Source organism: Odocoileus virginianus, chromosome 2, assembly GCF_023699985.2.
Source record: "Odocoileus virginianus isolate 20LAN1187 ecotype Illinois chromosome 2, Ovbor_1.2, whole genome shotgun sequence".
Classification (NCBI taxonomy): Eukaryota; Metazoa; Chordata; class Mammalia; order Artiodactyla; family Cervidae; genus Odocoileus; species Odocoileus virginianus.
The window spans coordinates 87,729,777-87,755,958 of NC_069675.1; the positions used below are offsets into that span (position 1 = coordinate 87,729,777).

General features: G+C 42.0%; 1 protein-coding gene across 1 annotated transcript in view; it reads right to left on the bottom strand.

The window, feature by feature from the left end:
• Positions 1 to 818: 818 nt before the first annotated feature.
• The window catches only part of LOC110139378 (N-acetyllactosaminide alpha-1,3-galactosyltransferase-like 1), a 33,715-nt gene continuing 8,351 nt past the window's right edge, over positions 819 to 26,182 (bottom strand). Inside the window, exons 5-9 of the mRNA XM_070472812.1 lie at positions 21,737 to 21,877; positions 20,387 to 20,528; positions 1,500 to 1,600; positions 1,414 to 1,453; positions 819 to 872 (exon numbers count right to left, since the gene is read on the bottom strand). Of these exons, the coding sequence (XP_070328913.1) occupies positions 819 to 872; positions 1,414 to 1,453; positions 1,500 to 1,600; positions 20,387 to 20,528; positions 21,737 to 21,877 (478 nt within the window). The remainder of the gene's footprint in view (positions 873 to 1,413; positions 1,454 to 1,499; positions 1,601 to 20,386; positions 20,529 to 21,736; positions 21,878 to 26,182) is intronic.

Here is a 26,182-nt window from a genome sequence, read left to right on the forward strand (position 1 = left end):
CAGTCAACCTGCGTCACAGTCCTTCCAAGCTGCAAAGAGCGCATGAAGCCCTGTGACCTCCTGACACTCGTGCGGGCAGAGACGAAAGCCATCCTTTTCCCACAGAGGTTTCTTCACACCCAGGATGGCATCTGCTCTGTGCTTTTACCTTTGGCTGCGCCATCGAATGCCCACCTCCATAATAAAATTGCTGGGAAAAATGTTAAGAGACACTGCAGAACCCTTTTGGGTAAAAAGGAGAGACTGGTCACTGCAGACCCTCTGCAATTCCCAGCGTTCCCATGGGGACCCCAAACAGCACTCTTCTCCGCGTCCAAGAGACTGCCTGGCCCCGCTCCCTACAAGGCCATGGGCACACTTCTCTGAGTGGGCACCTTCCTGGTGGTCATGGCTTGTTGGCAAAAGGCAACAAGCTGTAGCAGTTGGTGCCCTGGGGCCTCTCTCCACCCTGGGAAAATCCTGTCTTCTGGGGTCAAAATCAAAGGCTCCCACGCGGGTTCCTGGGGCAGAGGAGGGTCTCTCAAAATCAGCCAGCTGGGAGACTCTAACCCCTAGTGCTCCCACAATCTCAGAGGCAGAAAAGGCACTTGGTCAAGTCCACACTGGCCTTTAAGGCCTCTTCCTGGACACGTCGCATGTCATCGGTGATAGCAGGTCAGGTAGCCACACCTGACTTAAAGTGAGGGGACAAGTGACCAGACTGATGCTGATGCTGAGCCCCAAGGGCCCGACAGCTCCTGCCAGCTGAGCCCGGGGGTGCGGCCCTTTGCTTCTGCTCCTGTGCAGGAGCCTGGCTCGAGGTCAGCCCCTCGGCCAGCTCATCGGTCCCCTCCTCTCCTCCGGGGGAACACGCAGGGCTTCACCTCCCTCCTCTGTGAAGGGAACAGTGAGCGAGGGTCCACGGCACGCCAAGCCCTGGACGGGACACTTCCGCTTGCACAGCCTCACTCAGTGCCCATGCTGACTGGCTCGGTGACATCACCTCATCGCAGGGACAGGACGCTGAGACCCGAGAGCAGGAAGCTAGGAAGGAACAGATGCCTGGCTCCTGACCACAGGGTCTGAAGACATCATTCATCCCGTCTTTCCACCAGTGATCCCTAGGAGCCTCCTACCTGCCAGGCACTCTGCTGGGAACAGGGGCTATACAAGCTAAGCAACGCAGACCATCTCATTGCTGTGGAGCTTGCAGCTTAGCAGGGGGAAAGACAGGAACCAAAAAAATGACAAGGTCGAGTATGCAGTCACAAACCTAGACTACTGATCAGAGGGTCCTGGTAGCAGGAATGTCTTGGCGGGGGCAGATAGGCAGGAAAGTGTGAGGCACAGGGTCTGAAGGGTGTTAACTGCAGGAAGCAAAGAACATTCTGGAGGGGCCAGGGATGCATGCAGACGGGGTGAGGGGACACCCACCTCGTCCACAGGCACCTCCACCCAGGAAGCAAAGAACATTCTAGAGGGGCCAGGAATGCATGCAGACAGGGTGAGGGGACACCCACCTCGTCCACAGGCACCTCCATGTGCACGTCTGGGGCCTCTCTGACTTCTGGGGCTCCTTGGGCTTCCTGGTTAGGAGTCTGGGCTTTAAACACATCACCATCTGCAGGAAAATGACACAGACAGTGTTTTCAAGCTGACGTGCCTTGTACCTTCTCTGATCCAAACCAGAGTTAGAGCTCAGCATTCTCAGAGCCTCCTGTATCACTGTCAGGCAGCCTGGTCCAGGGACCGCAGGCCCTGCACACCACTTCTATCTCCCCACTGCCCTTGATTCTGCTTTAATCCAGGTGCTGGCCTTGGTGGGCCTCGACATCTGCACTGTGTCCATAAAGGTCCCAGACCCTGGGAGTCCGGGTCATCCCTGTGTCTCACCAATCATGGGACTCAGGCCAGAGACAAATACAGTGAGCTTTCGACAAGTGTGTATCCAGCTCATTCAGTTAGGAATAAATGCAAAGCAAGCACCAGACATCAACATCATATTTTAAGGTCACACAGATGTACTCCTTCAAAACATATTCAAGAACTGGGCTTAAATAGGTAGGGGTTGAAGCTGTACACTTGAGTCACTCAAATTAATTGGCAGATAAAATCATGTAATTAGCATTACAACTGGATGTGTTAAATGCTTATAAAATCCCAAGATTCTTGAAAAGTTTGTCCTCATTCTGATCAAAAGCAACAGGTGTCAGCAAAGAGAAAGAAGTGGGCCAGGCAGTTCCTTCAACATCTGAAAGGACAGAGATGTGGCCGCTGATGGGCTCATGATCCAAAATGGGAGACTACAGTCGCAGCCCATCCCGTTCCTTGGTCAAGAGTCCTGGACCTCCCCACCCCCATGGGTCCATTCTTGCCTTTTCCAGCCCCCGGCCCTAGAAGAGCCACCACAGGCTGGAGGATGAGGGACGGAAGAGGAGAGGAAAGGGGCAGGACCCAGTGCGTCCCAGCGGTTCCTCTATCTGTGCCTTTGATATTAACACTCAAGGCAGTCTTCAAACAAACCCAGAGGGCCCCCTGCAGATACGGAGTGTGCCCAGGTCCCGGGTGCAGCAGGGTGACAGCTGGAGTGTGAGTCCTAGGACACCACACTCCTCCCAGAGGGAGGGCCCGCTGTGCGCCCGGCCACCCAGGCCATTCCCACAGAGTGTGTCTTGCAAAGAAAGACACTTTACTCAGTGGTTAAATTTTCTATGGCTGTTAATATACTACAGAGTTTCAGGTCATAAAGGTTCAACAGGCTGAGGGATAGCCCCAAAGCGTGCCTCAGATCAGTCTGACCTCGATGCTCAGGCATCTGCTGACCCACCAAGCTGCAAGCCCCGCAGATGGAAGAAACATGTCTGAACACCCCTGCATGTCCAGACCAGAGCCTGGTGCACAACAGGACGATGCTTTGTCCTGGGGTGGGGAGCACGGGGGTTGGGGGCAGTAACAATCAGAGAAAAACATCAAGGAAACAGCCAACTCTATAGCTCGAAGCAAACACAGGAAGCTAAGAAGCAGCAAGCAAAGAGGAGAAAACTGAAGTCATTTTGTGTGGTGCTGAGAGCCAAGGGAGAGGACAGCATTAAGAGAAAGGACTTCCAAACTTGTCAGATGCTGCGGAGAAGGCAAGGGGACCCCCCCCCCCTCCAGCCACTCTCCTCTCTCTCCACAGCTAGCCACGGGACCAGGGTCTCCTAAGTATTCATCACACCTACAGGGAACACGGCCACCGAAGCACCTTCTTCAGAGCCTGGACCCCCATCAGAGCTGACAGCGGTAGTAATGGTAGCATGAATAATACAAGTAACAGTAGTGCTAACAGTAATAGTAATACTAATAACAGTAGGAACAACAGCAATAATAATAATAGTAACAGTAGTGCTAATACTAATAGTAGCAGTAGCACCAATGGTAGTGATACCAGTAGTACTAACAGCGGTAGTAACACTAATGCTAACAGCAGTAGTAACAGTAGCAGTAATGATACCAGTGACAGTGGTGCTCACAATGGTAGGAACAGTAGCAGTAACAATGATGCTACTTTATCAGCACCAACAATGGTTGGCACCAGCAGTGCTCACAGTAACAGTAATACTAACAATACTAGTAACAGGCCAACAATAGCAGTAACAATAGCGCCAGTAAGAGTCGTAGCAGTAGTGCTAATGGTAATACTAGTAGTAGTACTGACAATGGTGGTAACAGTAATAATGTGAATAATGATAACAATATTACTAGTGGTAGTAGTTGTACCAATAGCACTAAGAATAGGAGTGGGACTGGAAGGAGTGCCTTTTAAATTACCTCCTTTTAAAGTCACTTCTGAAATCTAGTCTTTTAAAAGTCTCTCATACTCCAAAGAGTTCAGATGGCTTTTATGCTCACATTTCCCTCAAAAGGTTGACATGCTTGTTGGTTGTTTTTTGTGTCAATGGCCCTTCAGGGAAAACAGGCCCACCCTGACATCCGGAGAGACAACAGAATGAGTTCTAAGTCCTGTGTTCATCTTGGGCTTCCTAACAGGAGAAGCCCACTGTCCTCAACCATGGAACTTTGTTTTTTAACTCCCCTCACCACAGCCCTACATGATAACCAATGTATTAATAAATCAGACACTTACAGCCAGGATTTTATTTTATTTTTTATTAATTAATTTATTTATTTTAATTACTTTACAATATTATACTGGTTTTTGCCATACATTCACATGACTCAGCCATGGGTGTACATGTGTCCCCCATCCTGAAACCCCCTCCCACCTCCCTCCCCATCCCATCTCTCAGGGTCATCCCAGTGCACCAGCCCTGAGCACCCTGTCTCATGCATCAAACCTGGACTGGTGAACTATTTCACATATGGTAATATACATGTTTCAATGCTATTCTCTCAAATCATCCCACCCTCGCCTTCTCCCACAGAATCCAAAAGTCTGTTCTTTACATCTGTGTCTCTTTTGCTATTTCACATATAGGGTCATCATTAACATCTTTCTAAATTCCATATATATGCATTAGTATACTGTATTGGTGTTTTTCTTCCTGACTTACTTCACTCTTTATAATAGGATCCCTCATTAGAAGTGATTTAAATGTATTCTTTTTAACGGCTGAGTAATATTCCATTGTGTATATGTACCATAGCTTTCTTATCCATTCATCTGCCGATGAACATCTAGTTTACTTCTATGTCCTGGCTATTATAAACAGTGCTGCGATGAACACTGGGGTACATGTGTCTCTTTCAGATCTGGTTTCCTCGGTGTGTATGCCCAGCAGTGGGATTGCTGGGTCATATGGCAGTTCTATTTCCAGTTTTTTAAGGAATCTCCACACTGTTCTCCACAGTGGCTGTACTAGTTTGCATTCCCACCAACAGTGTAAGAGGGTTCCCTTTTCTCCACACCCTCTCCAGCATTTATTGTTTGTAGACAGTCAGGATTTTAAATCAGATCATTGTCAGTCACAACTCTGCAGGATGAAATCAGTCTGGAAAAGCACATTCTCAACCTAGCAGCATTCTGAATCACCAGCCACACGGAATTTCACCTTATCTGCCCCACTCTGGATTAAAGGTTCTGTCTTTGGTTTCTTTTTTCCTTCTTTGGCATAAACCACAGAATCCTGTGTTTTGGGTGAAACATTGACCTGTTTATGAGTGTCTTTCACCTTGGGATCCTCCAAAGGTACAAACAAAGAATAAAAAGCATGTTAGGATGGATGCACACAGTCCATCTAATCAGTTATTTTGAGAAGAACCAGGGAAAGCACACACTCCTCGGGTGATTTGTGGGAGAGGACCCAGGTACCTCCAAGAGATCCCCCTTCTTGCACCACGTGGACCATGCTATCACCTACATTTCTCTTCTGTAAAGTGGCAAAAATACTCCTCTCCCTCCTCCGAGGAACACCAGGGGCAGCACCTCGGCAGGAAGGGAAGTGGTTCTCTTCCCAAATGAAGGGGCTGTGTGCCTGGGAGAGGAGGGCCTCCCAGGAGGGCCTCCATGGGGCGGGGGGCAGGTCTGCAGGGGGTCACTGGGGCTCTCAAGACACTCCTGACAGCCTCTGAAAAAGCGCTTCAGCAACAACCACCGAAGGATCACCACTGGAACCTCAGGGAAGGATGCAGCACCTCTAATTAAAAAAAAAAATAATGCCTGGCAGGTGTGTTCAGGTTACAACTGAGGGGAACTCAGATTTCTAAAAAAGAAAAAACAACAAAAAACCTATAAACAATAATAACAAAGCATAACCAGATCACAGTGTGAGATGAACTAATTCTGAGCACCATTCCAATTCTATCCCATCTTTACATACAAGCCATCTTTTATAGTTCTCCTTTATTCCTCCTTTACTGAAGTATTTGGAAGTGAATACAGGCAAAACTATATAAATAGATACTTCTCGTGAGTTTTCGATGTCACTTAAGAAAATGTCAAACTAAAAACAACTACCTTGTACCACTTATATATGGCACTATCTGTGTATTATGCAAACTACTAGGGATTTCTTCCTTGTGGACATTAAAGTGTGAAAATAGTCCTTCAACCACATATAGGCACCACGCAAAATCTTTCTATCTATCTTAGGAAGCTTTCCTGCAAGCTGAAATTGTGTTCATAAGTATAGGAAGCAAGGTCTTGGCAGAATTGGTTTTAGAAACAGAAAATGGTATATGATGTTTGTGTCTTGGAGGCAGCTGGAGGCTGGGGTTTAGAAAACTTGCTTGGTTCTTCCTGGCATGACTCACATCTCCTTGTCACAAGCATTTCCATCTTTGGCCTCCAAGAAAAAGACACCATATATTGAGCTTATTATCTCTGAAATAGCGCTCAAACGACAGTGACAAGGAAATATCACCCACCCTCATTACAAGGGCACAAAAGCAGAGAGGATACTGAACAAACAGCACAGAGCAAACACACCCATCGAGCTCAGACACCTGCTCCATCGCCCCAGGAGTTCGCAGGGCAGCGGGGCGGCAGGTGAAGGCGGACACACGCACTATTTACACTACTGGGTGGTTTCCTGACAAAAGAGACAGAAGCCCCTGCAGAACCACAGGATAGTCACCCCATTCAGGAAACAGGCCTTGACGCAGACCTCTAGCTAATCCACCATCCATGCTCCAATCTGGTCTCCATACCATGACGTGCTCCGTAGACCCTAACTCAACCGCAGACCCAGCCCAGAAAAACAACAAAATATTTACACAAGTCCGCTTTCAATTTCCTTCATCTTTCTTCCTATTAAAAGTATTTTTGGAAAATAAATCTGAGGCAAACTTAGTTTACTACTCTGGTATCTTGAGAAATAATATTATCCTGCAGAGCTGCCATTAACCAGTCCAGAGAATTTCATGGACTATATAGGCAGAACAGTGGAGTGGGTAGTCTTTCCCTTCTCCAGGGGATCTTCACAACCCAGGGATCGAACCCAGGTCTCCAACATTGCAGGCAGATTCCCGACCCACCAGGGAAGCCCATGAATACTGGAGTGTGTAGTCTATCCCTTCTCCAGGGGATCTTCCCGACCCAGGAATCAAACTGGGGTCTCCTGCATAAGAAGGTGGATTTTTTTACCAGCAGAGCTATCAGGGAAGCCCCAAAATGAAAGCGTTAGTCGTTCAGTCTTGTCCAACTCTTTGAGCCCCAAGGACTGTAGCTCACCAGGCCACTCTGTCCATGGGATTCTCCAGGCAAGAATACTGGAGTAGGTTGCCATTTCCTTCTCCAGGGCATCTTCCAGACCCAGGAATCGAACCCGGGTCTCCTGCATTGCAGGCAGATTCTTTACCTACTGAGCTATAAGGGAAGCCCTCCTATTGAAAGCAGTTTTGGAAAATAAGACTGAGGAACACTGCACTTACTACTCTGTGGTGTTTTGAGAAATAATATTTTCCTGCAGAGCTGTGATAACCAAACCAGCTGTTTTAATGCCACTGTAACGGATCTTCCAACACATGAAACACAGCCTCCGAAGGTCACCTGGGACGAAAGAGACTGGTTCTAATTGACGAACGCAACAACCAATTCAGAGGCCATCCATCCTCAGGCAGAAAACCACACGCCTGCTGGCCAAAGGGGCTTCTCTGACTCCCCAGTGAATGTCCTGGTTCCAAAGCGGGTCAAGACCTTCCATCAACAAACCAGTCTCAGCTTTGAGCATTATCAGTGTAGAAGATTCACCAACGTTGGAATCTGAGCTTTGCATCCCCAGGCTGCCGGAAGATGACAACAGCACTGCCTGACTGTCCTGTGATGCTGTGTGGACTTGACCTCATCAGCCGGCAAATGTCAGCTCCAGAGTGTTTATCTCACACTGAACTTCACAGTCTAGACCTGGTTATCAAAGTGTGGGTATCAGGCACCCACACGCACTCACACTTGCATTCCAGTGCTACTCTCGGTTCACTACTATTTGCTTACCAACACTTGGGTTTTATGGCCAAAGAGAAGTAGGTAATATTAACATTCTGATTGTGGATATGATATAAATACAATGCTCATTAACTATTTACCAATATTTCATGAAGACTTGCACCATATAATATCATTTTAACAAACAAACACAATTTTAAGTGTTTGTTAAATTAACCATACTTCTCTAGAAGGTAATAGATACCTTCTTTGGAAGATACATGCGTGCATGCTAAGGCACTCAGTCATGTCTGACTCTTTCTGACTCTATGGAATGTAGCCCGCCAGGCTTCTCTGTCCATGGGATTCTCCAGGCAGGAGTAAGTTAGACCTTCAGGTGGTTAGGGTTATTTACTTGGCAGGGTAACTGTATCAGTCAGGATATATTCACAACAACAGAAAACACACCTGGAATTTCAACGGAGAGAATTTAATATAAGGAATTGGTTAAGTAGTTTTGGCCACCTGCCGTAAAGAACTGACTCATTGCAAAAGACCCTGATGCTGGGAAAGATTGAAGGCAGGGGGAAAAGAGGACAACAAAGAATGAGATGGTTGGATGGCATCACCAACTTAATGGACATGAGTTTGAGCAAGCTCTGGGAGTTTGTGATGGACAGGGAGGCCTGGTGTGAGGCAGTCCATAGGGTCGCAAAGAGTCGGACACGACTGAGTGACTGAACGAAACTGAAGTACTTTTGGAGAAGTGAAAAGAAAAAAAAGCGGATACTGAGTAACCCACAGCTGGAACCGCAGGATGAAGCTGCCGTTCCCAAGACTGCAGGGACACAAGGAGCTTGAAGGAGAGGGCCCCGAGACCTCCGAGACAGCACCTGAGGCTGACAACTGATGGTATCTTTGATTAGGCATGATGAGGCTGGTTCTAGGAGTATCCCCCAACCCAAAGCTCAATACTATAATTGTTAACCACTAGTCAGAGAAGACTGCATCCTTTCTCCCTCCTCTGCCTTGCAGAATTGAACAGAAAGTCAACTGGCCAAGTAGAAATATAGTTCTCATAGTCCCTACCCTAGCATCACAAAGCAGAGTGTTAAAGTATGGGTTTGGACTGAGAGTGTAATAACTGGAACAGCTCTCCACTTTGCCTACTCAATATCCGTGCACAACTTTCTACGTCTATTTCAACTTCCGGTACAGCAATAACAAACTTCAACTTTTCTTTGACAAAATACAACTGTCCTTTATAGAAATAGGCACTCTCACCTTTTACACAAAAAAGAAAAGATCGCAAATGTTATTTTAGTGACCTTTGGGTGATGTCAGTTACTCCTCAACTTTAGTTATTAGAGTCCCTTCTGAATATCCTGTAAGCTAAAGATGAAACTGTAAAGTTAACCACTGCCATTAATTCTTACAGTGCAAAGGAAGAAAAAAATAGTTTGTATATACACAAATACATAAGCACACAGATTTATAGAAATACATTAAGCAAAGAAGAAAACATTTAGCGATTGGTCCCCTCTTCTCTCTGGTCATGAGCCTGTAGTTGATACTTATAACTTCCCCTACTCATTCATATTTCCTTTGCTCTGAGCCAGCAACTATACCAGGTGGTATGATCCAAAGCTTCATTTCTGAAGACTCTGAATCCTCAGTGATCCCCTCTTGTCTTGGTTACTGTCATTTCCCACTAACTTGCAGTGAGAGCATAGAGGAGAAAATGAAGATGGGGACACAGAGAAGACAGACTCCCCTGACGTGGTAACTGGTGATGTGGGTGGAGTAGAGAACAGAAATCTAGATGTGCACTAAAAATTTTACACAGATGTGACCCAGTTCTGACTCGAGTTTAAATGCAGTGAGATCTGGGCTTTACGTAAGGTTATCAACTGCCCTGGTTTGCTCCAGACTGAGGGATTGCCCAGAACCTGAGACTTCCTGCGTTAAAAATGGGGAAAGTCCCTGGACAACTGGAATGAGTTCATCACCCCAGCCTACTATGAACTGGCGAATGCTGGTTAGTGACAGGAGCTTCTTGGCATGAGCACCAAGTCACCTTCCGAGATAACCGGTCCTTAGGGAATAACCGGTCAAGCTGGGTTAGTTGACCCAGTAAGAAAGCATGAAGTGGTACAGGGAAGTGGTGATTCTTAAGACTCCGTGGCAACTGTCATTCAGATCCATCCTCAACCCTGGGAACCCATGGGTCCAATGTGAGTTCTAGGGAGAGAAGAGGTCGGGGGTAAAATCTTTGACATCCCCTGCTCAACAGAGTGTGACCCAGAGGGGACAGATTCTTTCTCACCGCAGACCACCCACAGCTCCAGAAATTGAAGGCTCTAGTGCATTAATGACCAGTTGAAGGTAGGCTGGAAGGTTACAAGGGATGGGGAGGAGGAACTTGGTAACACAGACTGGCACATAGAAGCTCTGAAATACTCAGCAGCGCAGAATAACATTTACGCAGGTGGGGCAAAAGTCAGTGAGATTAACCTCACAGGAGCAGGCCAGGAAGTGGGGAGGCCAGAGGAAACTTGGCAAGTTAGGATTTTTTTGAAGCAATTCCCGGTGGCAGAAAAGGATGAGGTTACTTTCCTTGTAATATTGCGCCATCTAGTGCTAATTTTTATGTACTCCTTGGTCCTAGTTCAGTTGCTAAGTCGTGTTAGACTCTTTGAGACCCCATGGACTGCAGCATGCCAGGCTTCCCTGTCTAGTTAGATGCTTAAAAATAAGCAGATGAATTAAGAGTCTGAGGACAGTTTCCAAAGTCATCAGTCACGTGTTCTTTTGTTAATTTGACAAATATTGATTGAATAATTTCAATAAGCCAGTTACTTTTCTAGGCATTGAGAGTACAGCTGTGGACAAAAACCCGGAACTCATGGATACTTACAGCCTTGTGGGGATGATAAATAAGTAAAGTATATAGTGTGCTATATGGCTATAAATTTTGAGGAGAAGAAATAAATTAAGGAAGAAAGAATTAAGTTTAAAATTTTGGAAAAGAGGACTCTATAAATTTAGACCAGGTGATTAGGGAGGCCTCACTGAGAAGATGACCTCCCTGAGAAGCTGAACAAAACACAGGGATAGTGAGGAACCTTACCTGCTTCCTGAGAAACCAGTATTTGGGTCAAGAAGCAACAGTTAGAACTAAACATGGATCAACTGACTCATTCTGAATGGACAAGGCTGTATGCTGTCACCCTGCTGGTTTAACTTGTGTGCAGAGTACATCATGCAAAATATGGGGCTGGATGAATCATAAGCTGGAATCAAGATTGACAGGAGAAATATCAACAATGTCAGATAAGCAGATGATACCACCCTAATGGCAGAAAGTGAAGAGGAACTAAAGAGCCTCTTGATTAAGGTGAAAGAGGAGAGTGAGAAATATGGCTTGAAATTTAACATTCAAACAACTAAGCTGATTCATGTTGATGTTTGACAGAAAACAACAAAATTCTGTAAAGCAATTATCCTTTGATTAAAAAATTAAGTTAAAAAACTAAGACCATGGCATCCAGTTTTATCACTTCATGAAAAATCAAAGGGCACTTGCTCCTTGGAAGGAAAGCCATGAAAAATCTTGACAGCATATTAAAAAGCAGAGACACCACTTTGCTGACAAAGGTCCATAATATAGTTGTGTATTAGTCCATACACAAAGGTCCAACTATAGTTGAAGCTATAGTTTTTCCAGTAGTTGTGTATGGATGTGAAAGTTGGTCCATAAAGAAGGCTGAGAGCCAAAGAATTGATACTTTTAAATTGTGGTTCTGGAGAAGACTCTTGAGAGTCCCTTGGACTGCAAGAAGATCAAACCAGCCAATTCTAAAGGAAATCAACCCTGAATATTCATTGGAAGGACTGATGCGAAGTTCCAATACTTTGGCCTCCTGATGCAAAGAGCTGACTCATTGGAAAAGACCCTGATGCTGGGAAAGATTGAAGGCAGGAGGAGAAGGGGGCAACAGAGGGTGAGATGGCGAGATGGCATCATCAACTCAATGGACATGAGTTTGAGCAAACTCTAGGAAATAGTGAAGGACAAGGAAGCCTGACATGCTGCAGTCTTTGGGTTCGCAAAGGACTGGACACGGCTGAGCGACTGAACAGCAATGAAGGAATTCAGAAAGTGGGTACAGAGGGAACATATCTCAACATAATAAAAGCCACTTATGGCACACTCACAGCTAACATCATACTCAGTGGTGGAAAGCTGAAAACATTTCCTCTAAGATCAGGACTAAGACAAGGATGTCCACTCTCACCACTTTAATTCAACATAGTTTTGGAAATTCTGGACACAGTAATCAGGGAAGAAAGATAAAAGGTGCTCAAGTTGGAAAAGAAGAAGTGACACTGCACTGTTTTTAGATGACGTGATGCTCTATTACACATAGAAAACCCCCCAAGTCGCAAAAACCCTACCACAAAATTGCTGGAGCTCATCAATGAATTTGGTAGAGTTGCTAGGTACAAAATTTTAATATACAAAAGTCTTGTGTATATACGTATACATATATACTATCAGAAAGAGAAATTAAGAAAACAATTTCACTTACCATCACATTAAACATAATAAAGTGAAAAGCAAAAGTGATAGTCGCTCAGTCATATCCAACTCTTTGTGACCCCATTGACTGTAGCCTGCCAGGCTCCTCTGTCCATGGAATTCTCCAGGAAAGAATACTGGAGTGGGTTGCCATTCCCTTCTCCATCAAAAATAATAAAATACCTGTGAATAAACCTATCTAAGGAGACAAAAGACCTGTACTCTGAACACTGTAAAATGCTGATGAAAGAAATTGAAGATAGCACAAGCAGAAAGATAAACTGTATTCTTGGATTGGAAGACTGAATATTGTTAAAATAACCATAGTCCCCCAAAGCAATCTACAGATTCAATGCAACCCCTATCAAATTACCAGTGGCATTTTTCACAGAATGAGAACAAAAATTTAAAATGTATGGAAACACAAAAGACTTCAAATAGCTAGGATGATCTTGAGAAAGAAGAACAGAGCCCAGGAATCACACTCCCTGACTTGAGCCTATATTGAAAAGCTATAGTTATCAGTACTGTATGGTACTGGCACAAGAGCAGACAAATAGATCAGTAGAAAAGGATAGAAAGCCCAGAAATAAACCCACACACTTCTGGTCAATTAATCTATGACAAAGAAGGCAAGAATATACAATGGAAAAAAGACAGTCTCTTCAACAAGTGATTCTGGGAAAACTGGACAGCTGTATGTAAAATAATGAAATAGAACTTCTCTAACACCATATACAAAAATAAAATCTAAATGGATTGAAGACCAAAATGTAAGACCGGATACTATAAAACTCCTAAAGGAAAACATAAAGCAGCACACTCTTTGACATAAAGTGCAGCAATATATTTTTGGATTTATCTCCTAGAGTAATGGAAATAAAAACAAAAATAAATAAATGGAACCTATTTAAACTTAAAAGTTTTTACACAGTAAAGGAAACCATAAACCACAAAAAAAACAACCTAAGGACTGGGAGAAAATATTGGCAAATAATGTTTCTGGCCTATTTCCAAAATGTACAGTTAGCATAGCTTAATATAAAAAAACAAACAAACAACCCAGCCAATAAATAGGCAGAAGACCTAAATAGACATTTCCCCAAAGAAGATATACAGATAACCAACAGGCACATAAAAGCATGCTCAATATTCAGTTCAGTCCAGTTCAGTTGCTCAATCGTGTTCAACCCTTTGTGACCCCATGGATTGCAACACGCCAGGCTTCCCTGTCCTTCACCAACTCCTGGAGCTTGCTCAAACTCTTGTCCATTGAGTTGATGATGCCATCCAACCATCTCATCTGTCGTCCCCTTCTCCTCCCACCTTCAATCTTTCCCAGCATCAAGGTCTTTTCCAATAAGTCAGTTCTTCGAATCAGGTGGCCAAAGTATTGGGGTTTCAGCTTCAGCATCAGTCCTTCCAGTGAATATTCAGGACTGATTTCCTTTAGGATTGACTGGTTTGATCTCCTTGTTGTCCAAGGGACTCTCAAGAGTCTTCTCCAACACCACAGTTCAAAGCATCCATCCTTTAGCACTAAGCTCTCTTGATGGTCCAACTCTCACATCCATACATGACTACTGGAAAAACCATAGCTTTGGCTAGATGGACCTTGTTGGCAAAGTAATGTCTCTGCTTTTTAATATGCTATCTAGGTTGGTCATAGCTTTTCTTCCAAGGAGCAAGCTTCTTTTAATTTCATGACTGCAGTCACCATCTGAAGTGATTTTGGAGCCCCCCAAAATAAAGTCTGTTACTGTTTCCATTGTTTCCCCATCTATTTGCCATAAAGTGATGGGACCAGATGCCATGATGTTAGTTTTCTGAATGTTGAGTTTTAAGCAAACTTTTTCACTCTCCTCTTTCACTTTCATCAAGAGGCTCTTTAGTTGCTAACTATTAAAAAATGCAAACCAAAACCACAATGAGGTATCACCTCACACCAGTCACAATGGCCATCATTTAAAAAATCTACAAGTAATAAATACTTGAGAGGATGTGGAAAAAAGGAACCTTCCTATACACTATTGATGGAAATGTAAATTAGTACAATCACAATGGAGAACATTATGGAGGTTCCTCAAAAATACTAAAAATAGATTTACCATATTATCTTGCAATCCCACTCCTGGGCAGATATTGAGAGAAAACTCTAATTTGAAAAGATACATGCACCTTGATGTTCATAGCAGCCCTATTTACATAGGCAAGACTTGGGAACGTACATTTAGATTCTTAATCCATTTTGAGTTAATTTTTGTAAATGGTATGAGAAAAGGGCCTAGACTTACTTTTATGAAAAGATTTTCCCTCTCTGACTCAATTTCTTTTAAGATATTCTAATTTTCTATTTCTTCTTTTATATTTTAAAAGCCTTAAAAGTTAAAGCAAAAATTAACCATGTTAAGCACTAATGCTTTGTTTAAGGTACTAAGTGTAAAGTTGCAAGCTACAAGAGACAGCCATCACTTAGTAGAGTTCCTCAGTAATCATTTTTATTATGAAATATTTCAGACATAACCATGTGAAGATTGTTATAATGAACATGTATCAACAATGAAGCTTAAGAAATAAAACATTTCACATCTAGAGAAAGCACACTGTATTTCCCTTTCGAATTGCATTTCCTTCCTATCATAAAAGTAACCATAATCACAAATTTGGTAATCATTCTTGCAATTCACATCCTTATATTTTTGTTTATGTATATGTCCCTCAATAGTATGTAATGTTACTTTGCGTTTTGTAAACTAATACATAAGTGATATATAGATATATTTTGTGTCCTTCTACAGAGAGAAATGTTTTTGCTGAAGTTTTCTGTTTTGTCATTTGTTTAGAGACAATTTGGAATTGCTTATTGAAGCATTTTTTTTTCAGTGAAACAAGAATTGGATTTTTAATTTTTAAATTAATTTTTATTGGAGCATAGATTCACAAGGTTTTGTTAATTTCTACCATACAGCAGAGTAAATTGGTTATACATATACATATATCTACTCTCTTTTAGATTCTTTTCCTATATGGGTCATAACAGAGTATTGACTAGAGTTCCCTGTGCTACACAGTTCTTATTACTTACTTTTTAATATATAGTATTGAGTATATGTCAATTCCAATCTTCCAACTTATCCCTCCTCCTGAAGCATTTTTTGTGATGGCTGCTCTCAAATCCTTGTCAGATAATTCAAATATTTGGTTTATCTTTATATTGATATCAGCTGATTGCCTTTTCTTCTTCAGGTTGTGTCTTTTCCAGTTCTCGGTATGATGAGTGATTTTTTTTTTTTGTATCCTGGATATTTGGAGAATTAAGTTATGAGACTCTGGATCCTATTTAAGTCTTTTCTTTCAGCAGGCAGTCACCCTGTTCATGTTTAGTGCATAGTCCCTTGGCTTACTTCCTTCGGCTTTGGTTCCAATGACGACAGGTTTCAGAGCCTAGAGAGTGCCTTTCTGGTCCAGTGCGTTCGCCTGGCACCCCCAGGGCTCCGGTTTGATCCTGTTGATGCTACCTGCAGGGCCCAAGTGCGGTTTCCCAGGCAGGTCCTGCTGGAAGGAGTGTGGGAGATGCTGGGCCACGGGGCAGTTACTGCTTCCCTGAGCCTGTTCTCAAGGCTACTACCTAGGGCCTGCCTAATCACTGACGGTGCTGCTTGAGGAGGGTGGAAGGTACTTTCCTGGGCCCCCAGTGCTGCTAGGGTAGAGGATGGGTGGAGGATGCTGAACCTGTGGGGCAGAGAGTGTTTCCCAGGACCTTCTCTCTAGGGCACCGTGTGCCAACATGCTTCTTATTCCATCTGTGCCGGTGCCGCTGAGGGAGGGAAACTTCAGCCCGGGCCTCCTTCTCCCTCTAGCACTGGGAGTCATCCTTTACCACCGAATGTGGTCCAGGAGATTGTGGATATAGCTCTCCCTCCGCTGCGGAGTGGAGGGCCAGGAGGCCCCAGGCCTGTTGGGACTTCGGGGTGGAGTCAGACGCCTACTCTTACAGGTGCTGCTGGTGCAGGCAGGGCAGCCAGGGATGGGGTGAAGATGGGGTTTCCCCAACTAGGTCTCTGCTGTCTCTTTCCTGGCCCTTCAGCCAGAGATACCTGGCTTTTGCTGGAACTTTAAAAAATCTGTACCTTTTGGTGGTTTGAGTTGTGGGCCTTCTTCAGTACCCATCCAAAATTTATGGGAAGCAAAGAGAAATCCCAGGGGACGTGCCACCCTATTGTTCCTCAAGTCCTAAGGTCCCTAGCCAGCCTGCCTTCCCCTTTCCACATTTCAGAGTTCTTTTATGGTTGTCTGTAATTATTTCCAGATTTTTAGTTGTGTTTTGAGAGAAGTAAAAGGAAAAGTGAATCTTTGTCATCTCATCTAGGACCAGAATTTGCAGAGAAATTTGGCTGTTTTAGTACTGAAACGTGTATATTACCACATGTAAAACAGATGGCCAGTGCAAATTCAATGCATGAAGCAAGACACTCAAAGCAAGTGCTCTGGGAGAACCCAGAGGGATGGGCTGGACAGGGAGATGGGAGGGGGTTCAAGATAGGGAGACACATGTGCACCCGTGGGGCATTCATGTCGATATATGGCAAAAACTACAATATTGTAAAGAAATTATCCTCCAATTAAAATAAATTAATTAAAAAAAGAAAGTGGGCTATTTTATTTCATAGTTCTTTCCTCACTTCATTTGCTCACATTTTGTTATAAACAGCAAGAAGGAAGCTTAAAAATCTCTTTATAAAACTAAGCATGTTCTGTTTTCCACATAACTGGAGGGGGCAATGTTGTCATGCTTTCTGTCTCTACATAACAAAGATTTCCCTTCCTACAGTTTCCAGTAATATGTTCCTCACTTCCCTTTGAGCTCTCACTGACAGCATCCTCGAAGTTCAGATTTCTACTAACAGTCCGTTCAGAGAAATGTGGGTTCTGCCAAGTGCTGGGAAATCTTCCCAGCTTCCATCCACTATCTAGTTCCCGAACCACTCCACAGTTTTAGAATTTTTAGTGGCATCATCCCCACTTTCAGGTACGGTATCTGTATTAGTTATCTATTGCTATACAACAAATTACCCCAGAACTTAATGTCTTAAAGCCACACATCTTTATTATCTCACAGTTTCTGTGATTCCAGGATCTGGGCATGGTTTCTTCTACTTCTGGGTCTCTCACAAGGCTGCAATTAAGGTATTAGCTGAAGATAATGTGAAGACTCAACTGGGGAAAGATCTGCTTTGAAACTGGCATGGTTGTTGGCAGAATTCAGTTTCTCGAGGGTTGTTGGACTGAGGGCCTCAGATCCTTTCTAGCTGTTGGTTGGTGACTGCCCTTGATTCCTTGCTGAGAAAGTCTCTCCAACATTTCAACTTGATTAATCAAATACAGCAAGAAAGAGGTCTGCTAGTAAGATGGAAATCATAACCTTATGTGACCTCATCATGGAATGGACATCCCATCATCTTTGTCATATTCTGTAGGTTGGAAGGAAGTCCCTACATTCAGGTCATACTGCAGGTAGGTGGGTGGGGGGCAGTACATAAGGACATGAATACCAGGATATGGGCATCATTGGAGACCATCATAAGGTCTGCCTGCTACAGTCATCATCATTATTCCTTACAATTTTAGTGTTTTTTATAACCAATAATTCTTATCTTTTATAGGCTACTTACTAAGACTCAGTTTTCCTCCCATAAAAGAGGCTTAAAATCATGGCTTATTTTTTACTTTAGAACCTCCAGTTCTTACAACTGTGCTGTAATGCCTCACTAATTTATGGAAACGTAGTGGGTATGACTACCTAAAGATTCTTTGTTGTTGTTCAGTTGTTCAGTCATATCTGACTCTTTACAACCCCATGGACCACTGCAGTACACCAGGCTTCCCTGTCCTTCACCACTTCCCAGAACTTGCTCAAACTCATGTCCATTTAGTCAGTGATGCCATCCAACCATCTCATCCTCTGTCATTCCCTTCTCCTCCTGCCTTCAATCTTTCCCCGCATCAAGGTCTTTTCCAGTGAGTTAGCTCTTCCCATCAGGTGGCCAAAGTACTGGAGCTTCAGCTAGAGCGTCAGTCCTTCCAATGAATATTCAGGGTTGATTAAAAATTCTTATGGAGGTGATTACTCCCTTTCCTGAACCATCACACTATATTAGCCATGTCTTCCTTATGAGATTTTGGTAATTTTCAACTTGTTAAAAGAGATATTTGTAGTTAGTTTTATCTCCCATGCTAGACTGTAGGCTGCTTGAAGACACATTATACATTTTTGAAACATTCTTTCTATTTCTGATGCCATCTAATATATTTACCATGAATTCAGTAAATATATAGCTTTTTAAAAAATAAAATTCTTGCAGCATTTTTAAAAATGAACTCAGTATCTTTGCAACAATGAAAGTAAGACACATATTTGATAGAATATCTCTAGCTCACCTAAGTTTAATCAGGTATTAGATAGACTGAATACTAATTGAGCAGATTAATCACAAGCAATATATATCTCAACACTAAAAACCTGAGTAAGTAATTGATGAATGAGTTGACAAATATTTTTTCCCTTACACCTATCCCTGGGCTTCCCTGGTGGTCCAGTGGTTAAGCATCTGCCTTGCAAGGCAGGGGACACTGGTTACGTCCCTGATCTGGGGAGATTTTACATGCCCGTGAGCCACAACTACTGAGCCAGTGCTCTAGAGCCCATGCTCTACCACACGAGAGGCCACCACAATGAGCTCTTGCACCGAAACTAGAGAGGAGCCCCACTCACTGCAACTGGAGAAAGCCCGCAACGCAGCAAAGAAGACCTGAACGTGAAAGTGAAGGTGCTCAGTCATGTCGACTCCTTTCAACCCCGTGGACTGTAGCCTGCCAGGCTCCTCTGCCCATGGGATTTTCCAGGCAAGGATACTAGAGTGGGTTGCCATTTCCTTCTCTAGAGGATCTTCCCTACCTAGGGATGGAATCCGAGTCTCCCACACTGCAGACAGACTCTTTACCATCTGAACCACCAAAGAAGACCTAGCACATTCAAGAATAAAAACAATCAATTTAAAAAATCCCATAGATATTTATGTGTTATCTATCTACTTATTTATCTGTCCTTCTATTATTTTTTTTTGGACTAGAATCTGGATGTGTTTCTTCATAAAACATTCATTTTATGCCTCCAAAATATTTCTACATTATTTATAATATATATCTATATCTAAATCATATATGACATCATTATTGTGTATTAACATTAGTTAATATTCATTTATTTGTAATCCAGCATAAGTTAGATTTAGGTGGTTCAAAATCGGAAGGAGAAAAGCAGTTTCGTTTGGAAGATTGCACATTTTTCTAATTTCCTAAAACTGAAAATATTAATGAGTTTCATATGTGAGGAATTATTGTAGTGAAGCTGTTAATCCACAAACCCATCAATACAACCATCAAACATTTCTTGACTGCCATGCTATCTTGACACATTTAATTTGCGGAGGGGTTCTAAAACTTGGATCCCAATTGTATTCTGGTGATAATAACTTAGTCGGTTTCTTGATAAAAAGATATTTGTTTAGGTGATGTTCATATGTGCTGCTAAGTTGATTTTTAATGTCTTGAATAGCTCCTTTCTGATATTCTCTAATGAGGTTTAAAACCTCCTCAACTGTGCCACCAAAAATTGCACTATGGTAGTAGAAATCTCCCTCTTCAAAAGGGATGAAAGCTGCTGATTTAAGTCTTCTCTCATAAGGGAAAGTGTCACCATCTCTAAAATACCACCATGCACTAAGTTGAGCTACAGATTTTCCCAGGGTTTCCACTCCAAAATCATACTTGAAGACCTGGTTTGCATTCATAACAAAGAGAAAGTTGACTTCATACTGGATGTGTGTTATGATGTAGTCAAATAAGTTATTCATGTATATGAAATAAAAATCTTTCCCTATATCACTTCTGACCATTAAAAATACCTTAAATGTTCGAAGGGGACCTAAGGCTATGGGAGGCAGGGTGGAGAAGACATCCAGCAAGAAGTAAAAGACAACGTTGTAGCCGAAGAGGAAGTGCTTGTTTGCAGACTGGATGAAGTCAGCCAGGCTCTGATTTGAAAACCTGTGAAACATGAAGAACAAACACACAACACAAAAGACTCATTTTGCCAGAAATCATCAGGAAATTACCTGTCATTTAAACATTCTAACGTCACTTCAGTCATGTCCAACTCTTTGTAACCCTACGGACAGTAGCTCACCAGGCTTCTCTGTCCACAGGGGGGTCTCTAGGCAAGAATACTGGAGTGGTTTGAAACCATGTACAAGCCCCTGTGTCCTTGTCTTTTGAAGTATACTGCTGACTCAAGAGTTAATGACTGGGAAATGTGAAGATGTGGAAGCTAAGAAGACCTGTTGGGCTAAGGAACTGGTAACAATTTAGACTATAATTCTGCTATGTAACAGAATCACCAAACTCTCAGTTTCCTGAAAGATATAGACAAAGGCCTGACACACATTCCTAAACTGTTTTTACAGGAAGTGGAACCCCTCCAGATGAAAACTGCTGACAACAAGAACATAGACCCTAGACTGTTTGATGATGCTTGAAGCTTCACCTTGATGGCCAACCAATCCAAGACTTGTCCACAAGCTGATCATGCCCTGCTCCTTGAACACTATAAAACTCCTTACTGCCCCCTCCAAGGTAGGTCACATGGCCTTCAGGGCATGAGCCCACTGGGGCCCCCTTTGCCTGGCAAAGCAATAAAACTACTCTTTTCTACTCCACCCAAAACTCTGTCTCCTTGTTTCTATTTGGCACAGGTGAACAGAGGCCGAGCTTAGGCGACAGGTTGCCGTGCCCTGCTCCAGGGGATCTTTACAACCCAGGGATCAAACCCACATCTTTTATGTCTCCTGTACTTGCCAAGAGCAAAATGGGTTCTTTACCACTAGTGCCACCTGCAAGGCCCATCATTGTTGCTTAAGAACTATAAATAGGTAAGTATAGCGCAGTTGGGTCTAAAACTTAAATGTATTGGTTAGTGAAAGAGACTGTAGTGATCTTCTGGGCCTAAGAGGAACCATCGAGTTTGTTGTGAAAACTAACTGGATATAAATGAAAAGATTCCCATGGAGTATTAAGGATTCAGATCTGCCTGAAGAAAATAACCACTAAAAATAATTATACTGTCAGCCAGAAATAATGGTTAGAACTATTCATAAATATCTCTTTAAATGTAGAAAGTCTATGGGTGCTTACTTATCCACATTTCTTCCCAAAATTTAAAAAAAAAAGGGGGGGGGGTGACTATTAGTAGTGCCTACTTTCCGGGAACACATATTACAGCCAATCCTATAGTGATGTTTAGCCTTTTGTAGTATTTTTCCAGGACCGGTCTATTGTAAGTTCCTTCCCATATGACTGGAGCAAGCCAGTCGGTTGTTGTTATTACATCAGGACGTTTTCTGTTGAACAGACAAGAAACAAAGCAATCAGGTACCACTTCATTATGAGAGGAAAGGTTGCTGTCCAAGTGATAATAACTAATGATTATCATGTGCCTACTATATTCCTGGAATAGTGATTAAGTGCTTTTTCCATTACTTATTTAATCCTTGCAATGTCCTATAAGTTCCATTATCATTCCTATTTTTCATATGAGGGAATTTAGGTCACAGATTTGTTGAGTAAATTGCTTGGTATCACACAGTTAATAAATGGCAGTCAGGCTTCAAGATCAGCCAGCTGGGCTTACGAATCTTTACTTCAGTCCTTATGCCATAATGCCTTTTGAGCCCAGGGATTTTTTTCTTTGAGCTCTGTGAAAGCGAAAGTCGTTCAGTCATGTCCAACTCTTTGTGACCCCAAGTACTATACAGTCCATGGAATTTTCCAGGCCAGAATACTGGAGAGGGTAGCCTTTACCTTCTCCAAGGGATCTTCCCAGACCAGGGATCAAACCCAGGTCTCCTGCAGTGCAGGCAGATTCTTTACCAGCTAAGCCACCAAGGCTCTGACTACAACTTAAACTGAAGTAGCCCCGTGTCTGAACATTTCTCTGATTGTTCCTAAAGCAGACAAGAACCGCTATCTCCTTATATTCCCTCCCAACTTCCAACTTCTCCTTTTCCTTTTTATTCCTCCTCTTTCCCTAGAAGATCAAAGGATTCTCTTTTCATTTCTCCTTAATGCTAGGCCCCCATCACTGCCACCTGGAAGAAAATGTGATTAGTCCACAAAGAAAGAATAATGTTGGATTTGCTTGTAATAATAACAAAATGGCAGCATAAGCCACAGCATTCGTAATAAATATTTTGGCTGGAGGCAGGGTGTTAAACTATTAAAGTCAATTAAGACTTTTCATTTTGGAAGGGACTGAATACAAAGTGAGAAGCTATTTTGCTGTTAGTGATCACAGGTATCAATCAGAAACAGACCCATTATGGTTAGGATATGTCAACCCTTAATAGCATATTAGTTATAATATAATAACAAATTCTTCAAAACTGCCCCTTTTACTGTTTTAGCTTATACATTTGTTTATTTTTTATACATTTGAACACTCCCTGTTCTTAGAATTGATAGTCAACCACTTCTATTTGGCTCATAAATCTCAGACTCTATCTTAAAAATGGCCAGATGTAGCCTTGTCACAATTTCTAAGTAATGATACTTAGAAATTAGGCTACAGATGCAAATCAGTGTCTGTTTGAGACAATGAAAGGGTTGGAAGATTCTCTCTCTTTCCTCATTAGATCAAAGATTTGCTGCCAGAATGAAAGAAAAAAGCATCTCTGAAAGCAGAAAGCAATAAAAAAAACTTGTGTTTAGAAATTGTTTGATGAAACAGAAGAGGAAGAAGAGTCATCAGATTTATAGTGGTCATTAAATCAGATTTAGAGTATCAGTACTAAACTCTTCCCCTGAGAGGCAAGTTTGGCCAGAGGACATCCTCTGAAAGGTGGACAAATTGACCTTCCCTCCAGGTGTTAGCCACATGCCTTGTCCAGCCTCCCTTGCGGCTGGCTTAGTGTCTGTATAGAGAGAGGCCCCAGCTACTTGGACTCCAGTGGAGTTTTTGCATGGACTCAACGACAAGAATATTTCCCAGCAATGAGTGCCAACCCTGAGTTCTGAATAATATACACATATACATAAATACACATGTGTATCCAGACTTTTAAAATCTTGTTTTACAATAATGAAGCAATGTACATTTATCTGCATCTTGATTTTCTTAAGCAATACAACCTTGTGAAAATCCTTCCAGGTGTTTCTGCACAGAATCTTATTCATTTTTAACGGCTGCATGATATTCCACAATGTGGAGTTTAGCCATTTCTTTATGAATAGAGATTCATTTTATTTCTGGAATTTTCCTCACTATGAAAAATGATACAATAAACTTTCTTAATCTTGTATCTTATGTATCATTGCTGTTATTTTTATAAGCTAGTTCTACAAGTAGGATTCCTGTTTATGTGTGTTCATTTTTATTAGATGTTACCCAGCTGGTTTTTTTAAAGTTTTATTTGTTATTATTATTACTATTATTTTGGCCACATGGCACAGCTTATGGGATCTTAGTTTCCTGACCAGGGATTGAATCTGGGTCTATAGCAGTGAAAGCAGCAAATCTTAACCACTGGACCTCCAGGGAATTTCTGGCCATTTCACTTTAGACTGCAAGCCAGTATATGATGCTTAATAATAAAGCACAAGCCCTCTAATTAAAGAATGCCTTCTGCCATTATCACCACTACTACCAATATAATTACAAATATTGTGTAATGGTTTGTTGTGTTATGGAAGTGCTATCATTTCAATCAGTCAAGATGTTTCATGTGTTATTCTACAAATATTGAGTGTCTACTATATATAGGATTTTTTTCTAGGTACATTCTATTGGGAGAAGCAGATAATAAATGAATAAACCTGCCAATAAGTATTATGTCAGAAGTTGATGAGTGCAATGGAGAAAAATAGAGCAGAGTGAAGGGAAAAGGGAATGGGAGGTGCCATTTTATATGAGTAGTTGGAGAAGGCGTCACTGATAAAATAACATCAGAGTGAGTCCTGATGGAAGTGAGAGAATGAGCCATTTAACTACACAGAGGAAAACAGAAGGAGCAAAAGCCCTGAGTTGACAGCCGACTTGGTGTATCCGTGGAACATCAAGGAGGCCAGGTGTGCAGTGAGGGGACAAATGTCGAAGATGTTAGGCAGCTCTTTTATCTATAAATTTTTCCTATTTTAAACTCTTTGAACTCTTTGGAAAGGTATCTCCAAAGAGTATTTGTTCTTTATGTTCATAACAGCAAAAACCTGGAAACAGTTCAAGTGCACTTTGACCAAGCAGTATATGAACAAACTGGGGTATATTTCCACAGTCAGTTATTATGCAGCCATCAAAATGAATGACAGTGATATGCAAATTGGTGATGAATTTTAGCAATCTAATTTTAAGGGGAAAAAAATAAGTCCTTGAAGATTACATACATCACGGTATCCTGGGTATAAAGTCATAAACAACTAAAATTTTTAAATTGACTTTCCAGAATACACTTGGAAGATATAAATTTTCACTTGAAAAAAGAAAGTAAGAGGATGATGAACCAGCATTCAGGATTGTGGTTATTTCAAGGGGTAGGGCAAGGAGATAGACTGGGGGTATTGAAAAGCTAGATACTGAAGTTATTATTGTTGCTATTTCGTTGCTGAGTCGTTTCCAACCTTTTGTGACCCCATTAACTGTAGCCCTCCAGGCTCTGTCCATGGGATTTCCCCAAGTGAGAATACTGGAGTGGTTGCCATTTCCTTCTCCAGGGGATCTTCCCGACCCAGGAAGACTGAACCCGTGTCTCCTGCATTGGCAGATGGATTCTTTACCACTGAACCATCACAGGAAAGCCCTGTTGAAGTTATAGAACTTGTAATTTTGGTTCATTAAAAATAAGCAAAAACACACAAAGTGAATTTTGCATGAATAATGATGAGAGTCAGTCATGAAGCAAGGATTATTATTAATCTAATTCTCTGCAACTGCAATCCATTAAAAATATAAGTACAAAAAAGGGATGAAATATAAACAAATAATACACATAGAGAATGCTCAAATTCAGTAAGGATTACAGAAATACAAATGGAATGGAGATATTTCAATTAAGCTTTGCAAGTTACAAAATGTTTGCTGCTCCATTAACATTTATCCTCTATAGATTAGAAAATACATAGTATAATTATTAAAGGGAATTTAGCAACCTAAAGCAATGTTTTAAATGTTTATATCCTCTTAAACTAATGATTCCATGATGGGAATTTATCTTATAGATAAATTCACACAGCAGTTAACAAAAATATATATACAAGGTTATTCATTGAAATATTACTTACAATAGCCCCCAAGTTGCAAACAATATAAAACCAACAGGGAATGGTTAATAATTAAATTATGCTATACAGCCATTATAAAGAATGAAATTTCCCCCTGAATGTTAACGCCAAAATCTAGAGGACTTATTAATGACATTTTTCAAGCTGTTACTAGAGAGATTTTTTTTCCCCTAATAAAACCAGGAACATTAAACCAGACAACAGCTTTCTCATTATGACCCTTAATTGCCTAATTCTTGATAAATAGGTCCTAGGATTGTATATAAAAACTTTTAAAAGTAAAAAATCCAAGTCCTGGAAACCTCCCAGTTTAGCTACAATTTGATGATAAAAAAAAAAAACTCCCCATTCAAATAGAGTTATATTAATATTATTAT